We start from the raw sequence: 19,620 nt of genomic DNA on the forward strand, positions 1-19,620 counted from the left end.
AGAGAGAGAGAGAGAGAGAGAGAGAGAGAGAGAGAGAGAGAGAGAGATATTGAGATTGAGATTGATTTACATCCCCTCCTCCCATTACGTTTCTCCTAACTGTTCAGTAGCAGGTTAAGATCTGTCTTTCAAAGGGAGACAAGTCAGCAGACAGATCCTTGCTTCAAAATCCCCTGAGTGTCTGCTATGATTTATCCATAGAGGCCAGCTTAAGACTACAGATATCATCCCTGTCTGCCACTGGCACCTCAAGTACTATCAGCTCTGCTCAGTCATATGGTCCAAGTGGTACAGCAGCCGGACCCTATTGAAGAGCTTTCTCCTATTCCAGGTTCTGAGTGACTTGGTATATGAGCCAGAGATACAAACCCAAGTGAGGAGTGTGTTGCCTCCAAAATCATAATATGCCCACTAAGCATTCTGCTTCTTTCTTGGTAGTGGGAAGGTTGGGTACAACAACTTATCCTTAACTTTAGAAAGGCTATCTCTGCGTACCCCATACCACTGGCTAGAAATTTTACTAATGTAGAACACTATTAAACTTTGGTTGTATTATTTCCTATCCTCTGATGCACATATATGTTACCAACAAGTAAATCCAAGGTGTGTTGCCTCCTGCTCACGTGGTTCCATCAGCATAATGTTACCAATATAGTGGACCAGTGTGATATTTTGTGGAAGAGACAAAGATCAAGATCCCTTTAAACTAAGTTAGAACACAGGGCTGGAGAGTTGATATACCCTTGAAGTAGAATAGTGAAGGCATATTGCTGGCCTTGTCATAAAAAAGCAAATACTTCTTGTGGTCCTTATAGACAGATATCTAAAAAAAAAAAAAAAAGTATTTGCTCAATAAATACCTGCATACCAAGCATCAGGAAATGTGTTAATCTATTTAAGTAAGGAGATTATGTCTGGAATAGCAGCTGCAATTAAGAATTACTACTTGACTTAAGTTTTTGCTGATCAGCTGTCACATTTCATGATCCATCTGTCTATCTTCTCTATAGGCCAAATATAGAGATTTGGTGGGAACGACTAATGCTGTATGTTTCAAGTCCTTGATGGTAATGTAAGTTTCTGGAACCTATTCCAGAATGTGATACTGGATCATTGTTTTTTTTCTTTGTTTGTTTGTTTGTTTGGTTGGTTGGTTTTGTTTTTCTGGTATGCTGGACTATCCAGACCATATCCTATAAGACAGTCTAATAAATCCCCTTTTAATATATGTATTCATTCTTTTGGTCCTGTTAATTTAAAGAACCCCAACTAATACACCCACCAAAACTGACACATCGTTATCTTCTACAGACAAATTTATAGTGCAGTGTATCCACCATTACAGTACAGCACAGTTATTTCACTGCCCTAAAAAGTTATTTTTGCTCCCCCTTTTCTTCCCTTTGATCTTTGTGCTGTCTCTATAGTTTTCCCCTTTCAGAGAGAGACATACACGCATGAACGCATACACACACACACACACACACACACAAACACACACACACAAACAGAAACATAGTTGGAACTATTAAAATATGTAGCTTTCTCAGATTGATTACTTTTACTAAGTAATATGCATTAAAGTCATCTCCATTTTTCATGACTTGTTGATTTCTTTTTATTGCTAATAGTATTGGATTTTCTGACCATGTCTTTCTAGGCCAGTCAATTGTTGTTGCTTGCAGGATTCATAGTTGGACATGTTTGGACTAGTTTTCCTGCCTAGTAGCTGGGATAGCACCTTCCAGCACTGATCTTCCAGGTCAACACTAGACTGATTTTGCAATGATCTATAACTTAAGCATGTGGCGTGTTTAGTAATAAGGTCTCACCTCCAAATTCTGGATGATAACCTAGAGCACTGGCAATGGCAATATTTGAGAGTCTAAGGGGCCTCACTAGCTATTCTCACCAATTTTATGTCAACTTGACACAAGCCAGAGTCATATGGAAAGTGGGACCATCAATGGGAACATTTCACCCACCAGAGTGGCCTGTGGGCAAGCCTGTGGTACATTTTCTTAAGTGATGATTGATGTGGAAGGGTCTAGTTAGCTTACTATAGGTGGTGCCTCCCCTGGGCTGGTGGTCCTGGGAGCTATAAGAATGGTAGAGCAAGAGGTGGAGAGAAGCCAGTAAGCAGCATTCTTCTATAACCTCTGTATCAGCCCTTGCCGTATTCCTGCCCTGCTTGAGTTCAGCCCTGACTGCCTTTAGTGAAGGACTGCGATGTGGAAGTATAACAAAAAGAAACCAGTGCCTCCAAGTTGCTTATTATGGTCATCATGGTTTATCCCACTAATAGAAACCCTAACTAAGACACTCACTAGTCAACAACTACAAAAGAAGTAATGGACACCTGGCACATGGCTTTTTATTTATTTGCCTCCAGTGTCTAGTTGAGGCATTGATTTTATAGGGTGATTCTGTTTTCACTGTTTTTTTTTTTGTATGTGTATATGCCAGTTAGATACAGGTATGCGAAGCTCTGCCAGCCCTTCATTAACAATAAACAAGATAGATTTGACATTTTTTTTTTGCTCACTTTTATAGGTCCCGAGTCATCTAAGTGTTGTTTCAGGGTTCCAGAGGTGCAAACACAAACATTGGAAAAAGCCTACACTTCCTTTCCCTGCCTAAGAAAGACCAGATCCCCTCCCTCTACTTTCACCTTTCTATGACCTTGACCTTCATGTTTTGAAGTCTAGGGCCAGCCTTCCTCCAGAGGAAAAGAAAACATTTGGCTGTTGATGGTAGTTCCCTCCTTTCTAGGGGAGAAGGGAGTTAGTGAGAAAAGGGAAGGGCAAGACTGGAAAATGAGACCTCAGAAACAGTGGCCCTGGCCAGCGGTGGTGGTGGTGAGGAGGAGAAGGAGGAGGAGGAGGAGAACTGCTGAATTCAGAGAGCAGTTCTGTCTGGATCTTCCTGCAGAGCCATCCGAATCCCTGACTCAACCCACATTTAAGACAAAGGTTATGTTGGACCTTTCTGGGGGCCTTTCTTCATTTTTACGGATCACAATTTCAGACCATTTCCAGTCTCTTAGCGTCCGGGTCTCTCTGTTGTATGTAACCATACGTGTTTGTTGTATGTAACCATACGTGGCTGAGAGAATTAACAGAGAGCCTTAGAAAGCTGTGTTGCATGTTCAAGAGCACAGCTCTTTGACATATTGAGTCTGTCTTCCTTAAGTAAACTTGGAATTGATCACTGTGTGTTTTTTTTTTTATTGGATGTTTTATATACATTTCATATGTTATCCCCTTACCCCATTCCCACCCACTGGGGCGTCCAGCCTTCATGAGACCAAGGATCTCTTCTCCCACCTATGCCCAACAAGGCCATCCTCACATATACAGGTGGAGCCATGGATCCCTCCCTAAGTGTTCCCAGGCTGGTGGTTTAGACCCTGGGAGCTCTGGTTGGTTGGTATTGTTGCTCTCCTCATGGGGCCACAAACTCTTTCAGCTCCAACAGTCTTCACTCTAACTCCTCCATTGGGAACCCCATGATCAGTTCAGTGATTAGCTGTGAGCATCTGCCTCTGAATATGTCTGACTCTTGCATACCTCTGAGGAGACATCTGTATCAAGCTCTTGTCAGCATGCACTTCCTGATTTCCACATCAGCATCTACCTTTGGTGACTGCACATGGGATGGATACCCAGGTGGAATGGTCTCCAGATGGCCGCTCCTTGAGTTTCTGTCCCTCACTTTGTCTCCATATTTGCTCCCTTGAGTATTTTGTTACTCCTTCTAGGAAGGACCGAAGCACCCCCACTTGGTCTTCCTTCTTCTTGAGCTTCGTGTGGTCTGTGAGTTGAATATTGGGTATTTTAAGGTTCTGGGCAAATATCCAATAATCAGTGAGTGAATACCATGTTTGTTCTTTTGTGATTGGCTTACCTCACTCAGGATGATATTCTCTAGTTCCATCCATTTACCTAAGAATTTCTCGAATTCATTGTTTTTAATAGCTGAGTAATACTCCATTGTGTAAATGTATCACATTTTTAGTATCCATTCCTCAGTTGAAGGACATCTGGGTTCTTTCCAGCTCCTGGCTATTATAAATAAGGCTGCTATGAACATAGTGGAGCATATGTCCTTGTTTTATGTTGGAGCATCTTCTAGGTATATGCCCAGGAGTGGTTTAGTTGGGTCCTCAGGTAATCCTATGTCTAATTTTCTGAGGAACCACCATACTGATTTCCAAAGTGGTTGCATCATCTTGCAGTCCCACCAACAATGGAGGAGTGTTCCTCTTTCTCCACACCCTCGCCAGCATCTACTATCACTTGAGTTTTTAATCTTAGCCATTCTGACTGGTGTGAGAACAGAACATCAATGACTTATGCTCTAAGATCAAGAATTAACAAATGGGACTTAATAAAATTGCAAAGTTTCTGTAAGGCAAAGGACACTGTCAATAGGACAAAACGGCAACCAACAAATTGAGAAAAGATCTTTACCAATCTTACATCTGATAGGGGGCTAATATCCAATATTTACAAAGAACTCAAGAAATTAGACTCCAGACAACCAAATAACCCTATTAAAAAATGGGGTATAGAGCTTAACAAAGAATTTTCAACTGAGGAAACTCAAATGGCTGAGAAGCACCTAAAGAAATGTTCAGCATTCTTAGTCACCATGTGTTCTTGATCTGTTGTTATGATCCCTGTTGTTAGGTGTCTGTCAGGACGTCAGCAGGAAACAGAGCTTTGGTTTCATCTTTGAGACACTGCTGTAAGCCTGAAGTCTACAGAACACTGTCCAAAGTGAACTAAGTATGTCAAGAGGATGCATGTTAGTATTAACATGTATTAACAGAATATTCAGGCCCATTGCCCTGCAATAGAAATCTCCTGGTTTTGTGATTCCTTAGCCTTTAGATGTTTCTGTTAAATTCTTTCATTTCTAGTTCATTCAATTTTGAGAATTCCAGCCCTGAGCTTTTAGAACATGGAGTGAAAAGGATAGATAAGCAGTAAGTAGGGTCCTGTGACGAACTGTCTTCTGTTTACAGATGGAATGCTGCTTTGTGTATTTGGCTAGTTGTCCTTTAGTATTTTGCATCAAAATGGAAAGATTTTTTTTTAAATAATTTATTTTTTCTCAAATCGTAATTCATTCACACAGGGGTTATAAACACAGAAAGGCAGAATGTGGGGAAGGGAATGACACTGGAGTGTGGGTGTTCAGGAGGAATACAGATATCTTTCAGTACCGAGTATCGGCTGGGTGAAGGTTCAGGGGACAAGTCACTATGACTCTGCCTATGACTTGATTGTCCTTATCTAAGTTGGTATTGTCTGCCAAGGCTACCTATTTACAAGGTCTATGACTACTCAGGCTTGTAAATTTCCACAAAAGCTGCCTGTTTACATTAGCTTATAGCCATCTGTTTCAATGTTTTTCAACTGAGACCCAAGACTTGGTGTTAGTATACATGTATGACAGGCCTATTGCTGATTTTAGACCTATAGCTGATTTTAGGCCTTCAGTGTGTAAGCAGGGCTGCCCCTGACATCTCCTCCCTTCTCTAAGTATAGAAGGGCTGTGGCAGTTCTAATCTTGCGAAGGCGGGGATAGAGGCCTGACCTCCAGTAATTGAAGGGGACCTTGTAATGGCTCTGGTTCCCCTGTCGTTGTCCAGTGAGGCATGAGGGCCATACCCATCCCAATGTCTTTTTCCTGGAGAGGGGATACATTTGACATCAACCCCTGTGCAGTCAGGCTTGTCCCTCAGAGAACCTAGATAGATATTTTTATCTTTTATTTATATTCCCTTGCAGTGCTTAGCCTCACAGCCTAAGCAAGAATTCAGATCGCCTGTCAGAGGGGGTTCTGGGTGGCCCCTCTCTGCTTGGTCTAGGGGCAGAAGTCCCCCCTTTTAAGTTGGGTGGAGATGGGCTTTGGAAACACCCTGTATAAAGTAACAACCTCATTTTGAGTCTCGTGGTCCTCCATAGCTAACTTATGATAATGTATCTGAGAGGGTTTTGCTACCAAATTATTTATCTGTTGTATCACAGAGTTAGTCTGCCTATTTGAGGGCCAGGGACCAGCAGAAATAAGCAAAAAGAACCCAAATAATGGTCCCAAGATGGGAGGAAGTAGGGTTGACAACCTTGGAGAGGCTGAAAACCAATTCTTGCACCAGCCTTCATCTGTCTCTTTCTCTCTCTGATTTTTCTAGGGGCCTTCACTGACCTATTTCATGCTCTCTTTAACCCTCCTTGTCTTGTCTATGTAAAGGCAACATTCTTCTTTAAGGGTTGTACACAGACAAGAGCTGTACACAGCCTTTTCTATTGTAATAGAGTAAATCAAGTCCATTAAGGTTCTTTGCAATTTTAGGAGGTCTCTTCAGACAGTGAAACAAGGGATTTCTTCAGATTAGTGATGTCAATCTCTAGCTGTTTGATATTCTTGTCAGTGGCCCTTCAAAGGTCTGAGTAGTATAAGTTCGGAGGCCAGCATCTGGATTAGAACTTCTAACAGCAGACATCACGGGTGATTTATCTTTACCTGGAAAGGAAAAAGAAGGGAATTCTCAGGGAGATTTCTCTTCCCTGGATGTAAATTGTTATTCATCTTATTTATGGTTGGGCCTGGCTTTGTGGGGGTATCTATTTATTTCATTAATCTTTTTGGTAGCCAGTTAGCTGTGCCTTCTGTGGTATCAGACAGGCATATCAATCCTTGGCCTCATAAAGGAATTGGGTCTGGGCCTTTCCCTTTAAGGGTAAGAGGGTCCTTCCCCATATCTGTGGCAGTTTTGTTGGTCTCGGTGCTGCCAGAGGCAGTCAGCAGCAGATTTGCCATGAGCTTTCAGCTTTAGAGAGATAAAAGTAAACAAGGCATGATGGAGATTATTTCAGGGGGACTCCTTCTGGGGGGGGTACCGTTCCCCCTCTTTTGTTTTTAAAGCCAATTTTTCAGAGTTCTTGTAAAATCAGGGCAGAAGCACCAACAGTCGCTCCTTCCACACTCAGAGAGTCATGAAAACCCTATTTAAGGATATATAAATCTATATTAATAATCTTTTGTCAAAGGACTGTTATATCACCACCGACAACTAATCAGACTATATAATATATCGATTAGTAATAGCTTCTTCTACTTTTTGTGAGATTACCTCTCTTTTGTCAATTAATTGTTGAGGAAAATTAGGATTTACATCTCTTTTGAGAATATTGAACAGAGACTTAAATTCTTTTGTGGAGAGCTTAAAATAGGATCTTAGCCAATTAGCAACTCCTAGAAACTTTTTGAAAATAATTTAAAATAAGTAAACTCTCTGCCTCTCTCTTTTTTTTAGACCCTTTACCTGTGTTTTTTTTTATTATTTGATATTATACGTATTTACCTTTCAATGTTATCTCCTCTCCCATTCTCCCCCAAAACCCCTTATCCCATACCCCCTCCTCCCATTTTTGTGAGGGTGTGCTAAATGGAAAGAACTTGAATTATACAAATTGGTGGTTTGTCTCGAAACAACAACAACAACAACAAAATGGTATATACATTCAGTGCAGTGAATGTAAACAACAATGTAGATTAGAATGTGAAGGGCCCCATAACTGGCGCAGTTGTTCAGTGTATGGGTGTGAACCTGTGCATGCAGGTGTGTGCACATGTGTGTATGTGAAGGCCAGGGGTCAACATTGGGTGTGTTCCTCAGTTCCTCTCTACTTAATATTTTGAGACAGGGTCTCTCACTGAACTTTGAACTTCTTGCTTTGGCTAGACTGGCTGGTTAGTTAGCTCCAGGAATCTGCTTTTCTTCCTCTCTGGTACTCTACTGAGGTTGTAGAAACAAGCCACCACACCTAGCTCTTTTACATGAGTACTAGGAATTAACCTAGATTCTCATGTTTGTGTGGCAGGAACACTGCTGACTGAGCCATGTCTCTAGCCCTGATGTTTTCTTCATCATTTCGCCACTTGATGGGCATGTAGACTGATTTCCTAACTGTTAGCATTCCTTTTCAGTGATTCTATCATGCTGACAAATCAGGGTTGACTTAATATAGTTCTCTCCTAATAGATGTTACACTCATTCCCATTTACTCTAGACTTTTATTCTTCAATATACTGGTCACTAGCCATGTGCGGTGGTTTACTGTGGGTCATGTTACCGTCAGAGGCCATGTTGAAGTTTATGTCCTGTTCTGCCACGGAGGACTATGATGGTGTATGTTGTCGGTGCTGCAGCCATAGGCCCTGTTGAGGTCCATGGTCCAGCCTATGGCTGGAGGCTGGACCTGTTCTTCCACTAGAGGCCATATTGATGTCTGTGGTCCTTGTTACCACCAAAGGCCATGTGGATGTCTGTGGTCTATGCTGCCGCCTGAAGCAATGTTGATGTCCATGGGCTGAGCTGCCACTGGGAATCATACTGGTGTCTAGCTTGTGTTGCTCCAGAAGCCATGTTGATGTCTGTTGCCTGTGGTCCTTTTGGGGGTTATGATGGTGTCTGAAGTCGGTGTTGATGTCTGCAGTTGGTATTGCCACCAGAGACCATGCTGAGGTCCATGGCACATGCTGACATTGGAGACCAGTTGAATGTTCTGGTCCGTGCTATAGCTGGAAACCCTGTAGAAGTCCATGATCTGTGCTCTTGCTGACTGTAAAGGGCAAGGAAGCTTCTCTTGCTTCTTTTGTATCAATGACTAGTGTCTCACAGTTGAGAAAGAGAAACATAGAAGGGTTCTGTGACAACCACTGTCCTCTCACCCATTGAAAAAAGTAATAGCCTGTATAGAAAGCTGTTGAAGGGAAGTCTTGAAAATTGTTTTAAGGGTGCTGAAGTGTAGCTCTCCACAGTAGATAGCTTCTGGTAGCAGTGGGGATGGAAAAGGACTCAGTTTTCTTTAAGGGGCTGGCCACTGGGGAGTTTGACCATGCCCCAGTGAGTATATGGACAGCACAAGTTGGACTTTTTTTTTGGATGGGGAAGGTCAAAAATTTGGGGGGGCAGACACAAGGTGGGAGGATTGGAAAGAGAGTGTGATGGGGTATGTTATTTGAAACTCTCAAGTAATCAATAATTAAATAATCAGTCCCATGGTCACACTGTATCTACATGTGACTAGCACAAACAACTTCTCTGTAGTTATGTGGAGTTACACTGGATAGTGGTGTTCTTACACTAGTGATTGGTAGGCTGCTTGGAGCACAGGCTTCTGAGTTTTTATTTCCCCACCCATTCTTCATTCTTCAGCAGGGCTTGCTCAGAGCCTATTATGTGCTGATCTCTGTGCTGTGCACTTGGAAGTCCATTAATGAAACATATATCCTCATTATGCCACATTGTATCAAACAAAGGTTTTTTAATCCCAGTAAGCATGCATGTAGTTACAAATTGTATATATATATATATTGCTTTATGTTGTTGTATTATAAAATATGTTCAAATAGCAACAGAGAACGTGTAAGGTGAAAACATCTATTCTGAAGCAAGCTTCTTTATCTGCCTTGGAGGCCAGATTTGAATGACACTTGGTTTGAATATCATCTATAAAGGATCTTCCCGAACATGGACTAAACTGTTATTAGTCTTTAAGTAGATAGTCCTTCTATTTTGATCTCTCTCTTAATCTATTTATTTTGTAAAACACACCCCTTGTTTGCTGTAGACATTATCTTGCCTAATTTGTATTAATTTTGTGAACTCAGTTCATACTGTGTACAGAGTAACTGCTGGGAGATTTAAAGTTCAGGCCCTTTCCTTCTGAGGTACTGAGCCAATGCACATGAGAGGAGTGCCAGGGAAAGGCTGTGGAGCATGTGGGATGGAGGGTGACACTGCCTTATGGGGTTCTTCTCTTTTCCTCCATTTTTTTCTGTTCTTTTGGAAAATGTAAGGTCCTAATATATTGATTTAAAAAATTTTAAACCATTTAGATTGTTCTTTATAATTTTTGTCTAGATGTCCAACTTGATTAATTGATTTTTTTATTTTTTATTTTTTTTTATTTTTTTAAGCAAGAGTCTTTTTATGTAGTCCTGGGTGACCTGGAACTTGCTATGTAGACCAGGCTGACCTGAAACTATAGAGATCTGTCTGGCTCTGCCTCTTGAGTGCTGAGATTACAGTGGTATATTACCATACTTTGCCTCGCTAATTACCTTTAATAATTAATTTTATTATTCATGTGTCTATGTAGGCTGCATGTATGCAGGTTTCTGAAACAGAAGAGGGTGTCTGATCCTCTGTAACTGCAGTTGTGAGTTGCCTGAATAGGATCTGTATTGGGTGTTCTGATATAGATTCAAGTGGTCTTAACTAGTGAGCCGTCTCTCTAGGCCCTTCAACCCCTAACTCGTTATTTTTAAGTTTGATGTTACTATTAGAATGACTGTATATACTCAGGGAAGAAATGCAGTACAAATCCTTACCTCCTGACAAACAAAGCCATCGATCTGACACATGTGCTAACATTCATTTAACAAAAATTTTGAAGATGCATCCAATAGGTGGAAAGATACTTCCTCTAAAGTTACATTCCCAAATAGACTTTTAATTTGGGAATTCTAGCAGGAAAAAATTAGTAACAACTTAGAGTAAAGCTACAAAAGAATTTATCAGATTTTTTTTTTCTTCTTTTAGGGCAAGTTAAAGTCTTCCGAGCTTTATATACATTTGAACCCAGAACTGTAAGTATTGTGATTTAAACTGTAAAGTTGACACAGCAATGTAAAATGACTTTAGTCAGACACTTGTTTTGGCCCAAGTAGTCTGCACTTTCTGCTATGCTGTAAGTAACGCTCAGGATGGATGTTCAGTCCCTTCCCACTGCTCTCCTCAGTGAGCAGAACTAAACCGTAGGTTGATTTGCATGGACTAAAGTTGAAAGGTCATAGACACCCTCACGTTGCTTCACTCCTTTTTTATGGAGACATGTTTCCAAGTTACCCAGTGGCCTGCATGCAGAAATATCTATAAACTTTAGAGATCCAGTCTTAGCCTTCATGTGGGTCACACACCAACTTTGGCCCTCTGTTGTGTTTTATAAAAAGGAAAGAAAGAACCAGGATATGTTTGGTAGAGGTATGGCATGGTGAGGTGGAAGTGGGTGCCTCTGCTGGCCCATGCCGAGACATCCCTTCCCCCTGAGGTACCAGGGATACAAAAGATAGTTTGGAATAAAGTTTATTTAGGGCATGGAGAGGGGAGTTGAGGAAGGAGTAGAGCCAAAGAAAGGCAGAGAAGAGAGGGGGATGGGGAGGAATGGGGAGAGAAGGAACAGAGAGGGGAGAGAGTAAGAGGGTAAGAGTAAGAGAGTGAGGAGGGGCAAGCAGCTCCTTTTATAGTGAGTCAGGCATACCTAACTGTTGCCAGGTAACTGTGGGACTGAGCCTAGAAGGAATGCTGACACCCTCTACCTCACACCTTCTGCCAACCTCCTAGAGTAGTTCTTTCATATCTCTTCTGTCGGCATTTTCCATTGCTGTGGTCCTGGTGTCCACCCATCCCCCATGGTTCAGTGAGCTCCTCACACTGGATGAGGCCTTGAGGACAGTGCAGCTACAGGACATGCAGGAAAGCTAGCTAAGCGTGAGTGAGTCAGCAAGCACCATTCCTCCCTCATTTCTCAGGGTTCCTGCTTGGGCTCATGTCCTGATGTCCCTCAGTGATGGAAACATAAGCCACATTGGCCCTTTCCTCCCTAAGCTGCATATTGTTTTAGTCACAGGCACAAGAAGGAAACCATAGCACACTCTTTGTTTCCCTATAACACCCATCCCTGTGGTCACATTTTTGTGTGTGTCTCCGCCCACTCTGAGTACTGATTCACTGCCACCAGGTCGGAGCCTGCCAGGAGTTCACATTCTGCCGTCTCCTAAACCTGGATACCCGGTTCCTCACTAGAAATGGGAATACTGCTCACTGCTCCACACTGCAGCCCTCCTTACAATCCTGGCAGACGATTCCTACTTGAGGTTCATCACCTGGTGATCATTAGCCAGTGGCAGAGATGTTAGTAGCCAGTCCAAGTCTTGCATAATCTCCAGATGAGCTCTCCAGAGACTTCAGAGTGAGCAGGCTTCTGGGGCACAGGGGGCTGTTGCTCTCACTACAGGAGGTGTGGTTGAGGGTGGGCCATGGATAGAGTGTTTATGGAGGGGCATGCTGCTGCAGCATCACCAACCTGAAACCTTAGTCACAGACATATAATTCCTCATAATCCTGGAAGCCAGGGCCCCAGATTCCACAAAGAGCTAAGGCAGGTAGAGTAGCCTGAGCACAGAGTCATCCTTAACTTTGCTTACAGGGCCAGTCTCTGATGGGATCAGGACCACTGTCTTAGTTAGGGTTTTGCTGCTGTGAACAGACACTATGACCAATACAAGTCTTATAAAGGACAACATTTAATTGGGGTTGGCTTACAGGTTCAGAGGTCCAGTTCATTGTCATCAAGGTGGGAACATGGCAGCATCCAGGCAGAAATGGTACAGGAGGGGCTGAGAGCTCTACATCTTCATCTGAAGGCTGCTAGAAGACTGACTTCCAGGCAGCTAGAATGAGGGTCTTAAAGCCCACACTCACAGTGACACACCTACTCCAAGTCCACACCTCCTAATAGTGCCACTCCCTGGGCCGAGCATATACAAACCATGACAACCACTCAAGGAGGATAATTATGGAGAAGAGCCACAGCATCATCTGTCCCTGCTAGACCTTACAAGCTTGAGGCCACACTTCTACTCTAGAATGAGACCTAAGGTCCCCAGGGGAGGGACTGAAGTGACTCGTGACTCTTCCTTGTCTCTGTTGTTTCTATTGGATTTGGTGAGACCTATGATAATGTAAAGGCACCAGCAGCTGGAGTAGTCACTGTGGATGAGGAGTGCTGGTTGCTGTACTGATAGACATTTAACAATTATTTTTCCTTGGTTGACATACGGAGAGAGTTTCTCCATGCTATTTTTTAAAGCCTTAGTCATTATTGAATATACAGGAGAAAACACATGTTTAATTCATTCAGTAACTTAAAAATATCCCATTTTTAAACTGTGAGTGTAGTTTTTGATATGCTGGTCCTGAGGATCAATAATGGCCATTCTCAATCCTGTAAGCCCCCCTCCCCATGCTCTCCCTTCAGTCAGTCTAGATGCTGAAGTATCTTGTTTAGTGAGCAGGGGGTTACCAACTCACAGGGACCGTCCTTTACCTTTTGATAAATATTGAACAGTTTCCTAGATATCCATTTAATTTTGTGAGTACATGTACCGGTCTCTTGGACAATGCTGGAGAATAGTTTGTTCCCTGTGACAGGCATTGCTCATCTTTGTAGGGGCACATAACATACTGAGCACTCAGCAAGTCATGCACAAGGCACACACCCCATGACATAGGGACACCACAGCATGGCACATAGCACACCGTGTGGCACACGACACAATGCATGGTCAGCACACCACACATTGTATTTACTGCATGCACAGCACACCACACATTGTGTATACTGCATGCACAGCACACCACACATTGTGTATACTGCATGCACAGCACACTGCCTACTTAGCATACCATGGGCGTAGCTACACTACAGAGTACACTGAGTATACAGCTGAGTGCATAGCACACCAAGTACACAGGGCACCACAAGCTCAGCATTCTGAGCACATTGCTCAGTACACTGGGGTCACAGTCCTACACTGTATGCTCACACACCAAGTGTGGCGCTCATCACATGCATAGTATGCCGAGTGTATAGCACATTGTGGTTATACCTCAAAGTATTGTAGCCTGGAAATATTAAAGGCTGAGCTGGAAGCTGCGAGCCTTTTACTTGTATATACAGCATCCTAGAAAGCTATGGTCCTGCTCAACTGTTACTACCTCAGGAGACAGTGAGAGTGATGTCCAGCCCTAGGTTTGATAACGCATTGGCTAGACAGAGCAAGGCAGTTGTGGCTCCTGCTTATCTTGCTTCAAGGAAAGGCATTTCTGTCATTACCAGCCCTCCTTCATTCTAACTCCCCCAACCCCCATTTGGATGAAGTGTCACACAGAGACCTGCCTGGACTTGGTGGACCAGTGTGAAAGCATGTTGACAGGGAGGAACAATGTGCATGAGGGGTGCTGCTTTCTGAAGGAAAACCAGATGAACCTGCTTGGGGCCTACAAGGCTCCCTGGGCTGCTCCAGGTGATGATGTGGGAGTGTGGTGTAGAGTGGGGATCCAGAAGCTGAGGCAGGAGCCCGGCCGTGCTCCTCACTGTTATCTCTAGCCTGTCTGTGCCTGTTTGCTAAACAGGTACTCATGACCCAGTGCTGCCAAGTGAGAAGCCAAGCATACTTTGCATGGGAAAGGGACTGTTTTCTGTATTGCTGTCGTGTATTATTGAGAAGGCAGGATGAGGGATATTTTCTAAAGCCTCTATCATTGAACTAGATCATGATATTGTGATGACCAGTAATGGCAAGGTGTGATGTTTCTGTGAGAGAAAACACAAGCTGTCGTTAGGAAATGTGGCTCCATCGTCTGAATGTCACATGCCACGTGACAATCTCATCTTTAGCAGAGCAATAAGAAATGGCCTCACTCCTTAGTATTTATTGTTAGAGAAGATTAAACTAGTATTTGCAAAGGCACAGACCAGTGCCTGGCATATGAATAAATATTATAAATTATTAAATGAAGACATTTCACGGGATGTTTATTTTTTTGATTAATTTTTGTATCTTTAGGTTACTAAATCTAAAAAGTTTTATATGCATTTGCCCTCGGTACTAATGTACATTTGCCCTACATTTGCCCTTGGTACTGATGTGCATTTGCCCTTGATACTGATGTGCATTTGCCCTTGGTACTGATGTGCATTTGCCCTTGGAGCTGATGTGCATTTGCCCTTGATACTGATGTGCATTTGCCCTTGATACTGATGTGCATTTGCCCTTGGTACTGATGTGCATTTGCCCTTGGAGCTGATGTGCATTTGCCCTTGGTGCTGATGTACATTAGCCCTTGGGGCTGATGTGCATTTGCCCTTGGTACTAATGTGCATTTGCCCTCAGTATGTAGCAGCAGTCCTTCCTAGTTTCTTTTGGCTTTTGCATTACTAAAGACAGCGTCTTTCTTTGCAGCCCAGCCTGACCCTCAGCTCAGAGCAGTCCTTGTGGCTTAGCTTACTGAGTCCTGAGTCACCGAGCCCAGCTCACGCTGTTCTAATACCTTATGGTTCTTCAAGGAGAGATGAGGGCTTGTGGTTAAACACTAGAGAACAAGCTGATGGAATGACATGCTCCGGGCAGCTTTGGGTCACTGCTTTCCCACTCCTGTTCCGTGAATACAATGCCAGGAATGTGAAAGTAGATCCTTACTGAACAGTTTTCATCATTCATTTGTGGGTTCTTAATGGAAAATGTGATTCTTTTAGGTAAAGTCTGAATTTCAAGCCAGACTTTATTGACTATACTGACCTCAGCAGGGTCAAGAATTTCATAAACCACTCCTGAGCCATATTAGGAAAGCTCATGCCTTTATCTTGTCCTTTTGGAAGAAACTGTGTAGGTAGGTAGCTTTGCACTTGAGAGCTATTAAAGGAGAATATACTATAAAATCTAATAAAATGGCCAGACACTTTCTCTGATTGGCTGCTGGTTGCTTGCCTTATTTGAACAACATATCTGATGGAGGCCGGAGGGGTATGGGAGGGGGGCTGCTGGTGTTGAAGTGGTGGGGGGTGCAGTCATCCCTGTAGAATAGCTGCTGTTCATTTAGAGCCGAGTCAGCACTGTGAAGTCTTCAGATGACTCAGCTTTTTCCACAGGGTACCCTTTACCAAGCCACAAAATACAAGAATTACCTAAAAGATGCTGAGAGTTTTGACTATAATTGTTCTAAAAATTGGAGTAAAACTCAAACCATATAGAATTAACCATTTTAAAGTAAGCAATTGAGTGGGATTTTTACAGTTGCCATGGTGAACAACTACTTTTTTTTTTTTTCCAGATTCCAAAGCATTTCCTCACCCCAGAGTAAAACACTGTGCCCAAAGAGTGGCCGGGTCTCATTCCTCACTCATTACTCAGTTCATACAGAGGAGTGATCAGAATTTTGATATGTGTGCATATATATATACATGTATACTTGGTGTGTGTTTTAGGCTGTTTATGTGGCAGGGATTTGTTTCATGTATTTTTGTTTGGGTCATGAGTGAGTGATCGTGATGGAAAGTTAGGGAGACCTGACTTTTGAAGGAAACTAAAGGGACAGGAAGAGGTTAACTCCTTGGCTTCTCTGAAAGCACTGACTGTAGAGGGCTCATTGTGAGCTGTAAGTGCACAGGTACAGAATAGGAATGGTTTCGGGACATCTCTAATGTGAAAAGGGCACATCCGACCCCTGTAGAACTGCAGGAAGTACAGTCACTTCTGTGGCTGCCCCCATACCCCTTCTAAGTTTCTTCTTCCTTCCCATGCCTTGGCACTTTCTAAGGAGATACAGTCAAGTAGTGATAAAATGTCAGCTTAATGCTCTGAGATGGTCACTGTGTTCAGCTGCCAGGCTATGGTGATGAATGTAGGACTCTCTTAAGTGTCTCCAAGAGGCTCCTGTTTGCAGCTAGTCTTAACGGAAATTGTTTCTCTAATCACTTTCTATGACTGCAGTATATTGAAAGTAATATTGGCCATCCATCTTCAAAACAATGGTTAGAGAAAGATCTCAGAGGTCTTTTATTTCTCTCCCCCCGGAATATTATTTGAAATGAAGTTACAGTGCACTTCCTCGGGTCCAGTGGGCTTAACTAGTTTTTGTATAGCTTCTGCTGTGAATCCAGACTGTAAATCGAAGAGTAAAGGTTATAAATGCTTTAGGAAGTTGCCGTTAAAGGAAGTCATCCGTTTTGGGGGATCATAAGTCACCGTTCACTAGTTCTTATGCCCAAGTGCATCGCTCATCTGACTTCATATTGTGGTTGCTTTAAGCATGGTGCAGTTGATAACAGTCTTTGTTTGTATTCAGGGGAAAACAGCAGCTATAATATAAATAATTTTGAAATGAAATTCAGCACTAGGACAGAATCATATATACTCATCCCAGTCTGCTCCGGAGAGGAGGCAAACACTTGGGGAAATGAATTGATGAAATAATTTGCTTTTCCAGTATCATTTTTAATTACATGTGTAGAATAGACAGATGTAACACGTCTTTTTTTCTAGATATTTTTTCTATTAGTATTGTAAAAATGTACTGGGTAATGACAGCACATTTGGAATTTTTTTCTGCACAATTTATGTGCAATCATTATCTCATCCTGTGTCTGTGCTTGGTAGGTTTTAGCCTACCTATTTTGTAAGTACCTGTGACCATAGCTGAGATTTTCTTTCACTGGGCATTATACTTCCTATTTACTCAAAAACTCATGGTGTTATGTACTGGCAGTTAACAAGATGTGTAAACTATTGGCTGTCTTAAGAGAGTCTGCAGGACACTTGCTGGGTCAGGCCAGGGTGAGGCACTGGATGTGAGACTAGGCCCTGGCGTTGCTAGCCTTTCTGGATGGGCAGTTACTCTTCTTGTACTCTAGCTCTTGAGACTGTCAAGGCTGAGTTACATGTAAGTACTCATATATAAGGAGTACTCATTCTCTGGAGCGTGAAGACCATGGAATAGGTTTCTGAAAATCAGCAAATAAAAGTCTTAATAGTTTTCATGGTTTTAATTTTAGACATTTATTTATATACATACAAAAATATATATCATCTACCATAATTAAGAGGGAAAGTTTTACCTGTATTCTATGATGTGAAGATCCTTTGTAATATGGGACTATAAAAGGTATTAGAATCGCATATTTGTGACACACACACATAATTCTTTGATAGCATTCAGCACAGGACAAATCCTACTTTAGAATTCAAATATTAATTTATTATAATATTTTATTATATGCTTTATTTACTAATGTTAATATATAAGTAATATTGTGTATAAGAATATTTTAGGATTTAAAATTACAAAATGAAAGAAATAACTATATTCTAAGATAGGAAAAATCTCATGAAGTCAATTTTTTTTCTTCTAGCCAGATGAATTATATTTCGAAGAAGGAGATATTATCTACATCACTGACATGGTAAGGCTAGCTGATATTCTGTACTACGACTGCATTCTGTAGATATATTAGCATAGTGCTAGACTGTTTTATGTAGCCATAATATTGTGGATTATTTTAGGGATATACTTACATAGAAATATATATGTAAAGTCTTGCTTTTTGACACATTTACGGTAACATGTCATTGAAAATTGTCGTCTTATTCACCAATAGGAAATAGTTGAATAAGTTTTGTTATGGCCACAGATGGAACTCTACAGCCATACAAAGGAATAAGGATATCTTTCAAATTATCTTCTAATGTAATTCAAATGGAATAAAGCAAGATAAAATGCATATATTATGTCTTAGCTACGTAAGGAAGGGTTAGAGACTGTAAATATGCCTCTATTTTCTTACTTTGAAAATAATGATAACACTAAAATATACTTAAACATCAGTTTTATTTATATGAAGGAAGGGAAAATAGATTTCTAAAATTATAATTTGTTTTGAAGATTTGACTTTGGAATCATAGAAATTTTTATGAGGCTATAAAATTAATAAAAAGCAGCCCCTAGAAATTAAGAACAGAATGAATCAGATGACTTTACTAGCCTAGGCAGACAGAAAGGAAGTATTCTCAGTAAGACTTGGCAGTTTGACTAAACATCCCTAGTGACTATATCAAATAAAACAGACGTATGGATGGATGGATGGATGGATGGACGGACGGACAGACGGATGGATGGATGGATGGATGGATGGATGACCCATCTTGACAGACATCTGCTCTCAGGCTACTGAGTCTGGCAGTTGAGGACAACTGAGTCTCTAGGTCCCTGATGTCCATTGTGGGCTCTCAGCATGGGAGGAGGAGGGTTTGCAGATGTCAGTCAGTAACATGAAGGAGAAACATGGGAGTCCTTCATTTGAATTGGGAGAACATCACATTTTATCTTTGAAGGGGACCTTAGAAAAGGGATAATCCAGTAATAATATGTTACTCTCACTGAAAGGAACAAGACCTCTTTGAGAAATGGATACCAGCCATAGGGCATTAAATGAACTGAACATCTTGTGACTACGATAGAAGGCGGCTTCAAAAGCCTGCAAGGGCCGCCATGCTGGCATGATGAGGAAACCAATATACACTGCCCAGAGATGGGGCAATTTGAGCATCAGTTAAGGGCAGCATCTCTCAAGGATTGAAACTCTGTTTTAAATTTATGGTTTCCTAATGTTACCTCGAAACAGATCTCTGATACTGTGAGAGACCATTACGGAGTTAGGGTATTTATTCTGACAACGGGTAAGGAAAGGAGTCAGTACTTCCTCTGTCCTTTTTCCTGAACTTTACCTTGAATGACCTGAGAGTTTGTAAGAAAAATTACTCTTTAAAGAGATATGCTATTTATTTAATGGGAAATGTCCCCATTTTGCATCCCATATTATTGACTGACGCTACAGAGGAACCCTTTCCTTATGCGTTTCCTTATGAAGGACATCAACGAGGCTCATGTGGCAGCCTTCCTCTAAAAGTGAGGCTCAGTCTGCC

General features: G+C 41.8%; 1 protein-coding gene across 1 annotated transcript in view; it reads left to right on the top strand.

Annotated features, from left to right (window-relative positions):
• Positions 1 to 19,620, top strand: part of Ostf1 (osteoclast stimulating factor 1) — a 51,069-nt gene that overhangs the window by 18,920 nt on the left and 12,529 nt on the right. The window contains exons 2-3 of the mRNA XM_028770165.1: positions 10,622 to 10,668; positions 18,051 to 18,101. Of these exons, the coding sequence (XP_028625998.1) occupies positions 10,622 to 10,668; positions 18,051 to 18,101 (98 nt within the window). The remainder of the gene's footprint in view (positions 1 to 10,621; positions 10,669 to 18,050; positions 18,102 to 19,620) is intronic.

This window comes from Grammomys surdaster, unplaced genomic scaffold (genome assembly GCF_004785775.1).
Source record: "Grammomys surdaster isolate TR1022 unplaced genomic scaffold, NIH_TR_1.0 198, whole genome shotgun sequence".
NCBI lineage: Eukaryota > Metazoa > Chordata > Mammalia > Rodentia > Muridae > Grammomys > Grammomys surdaster.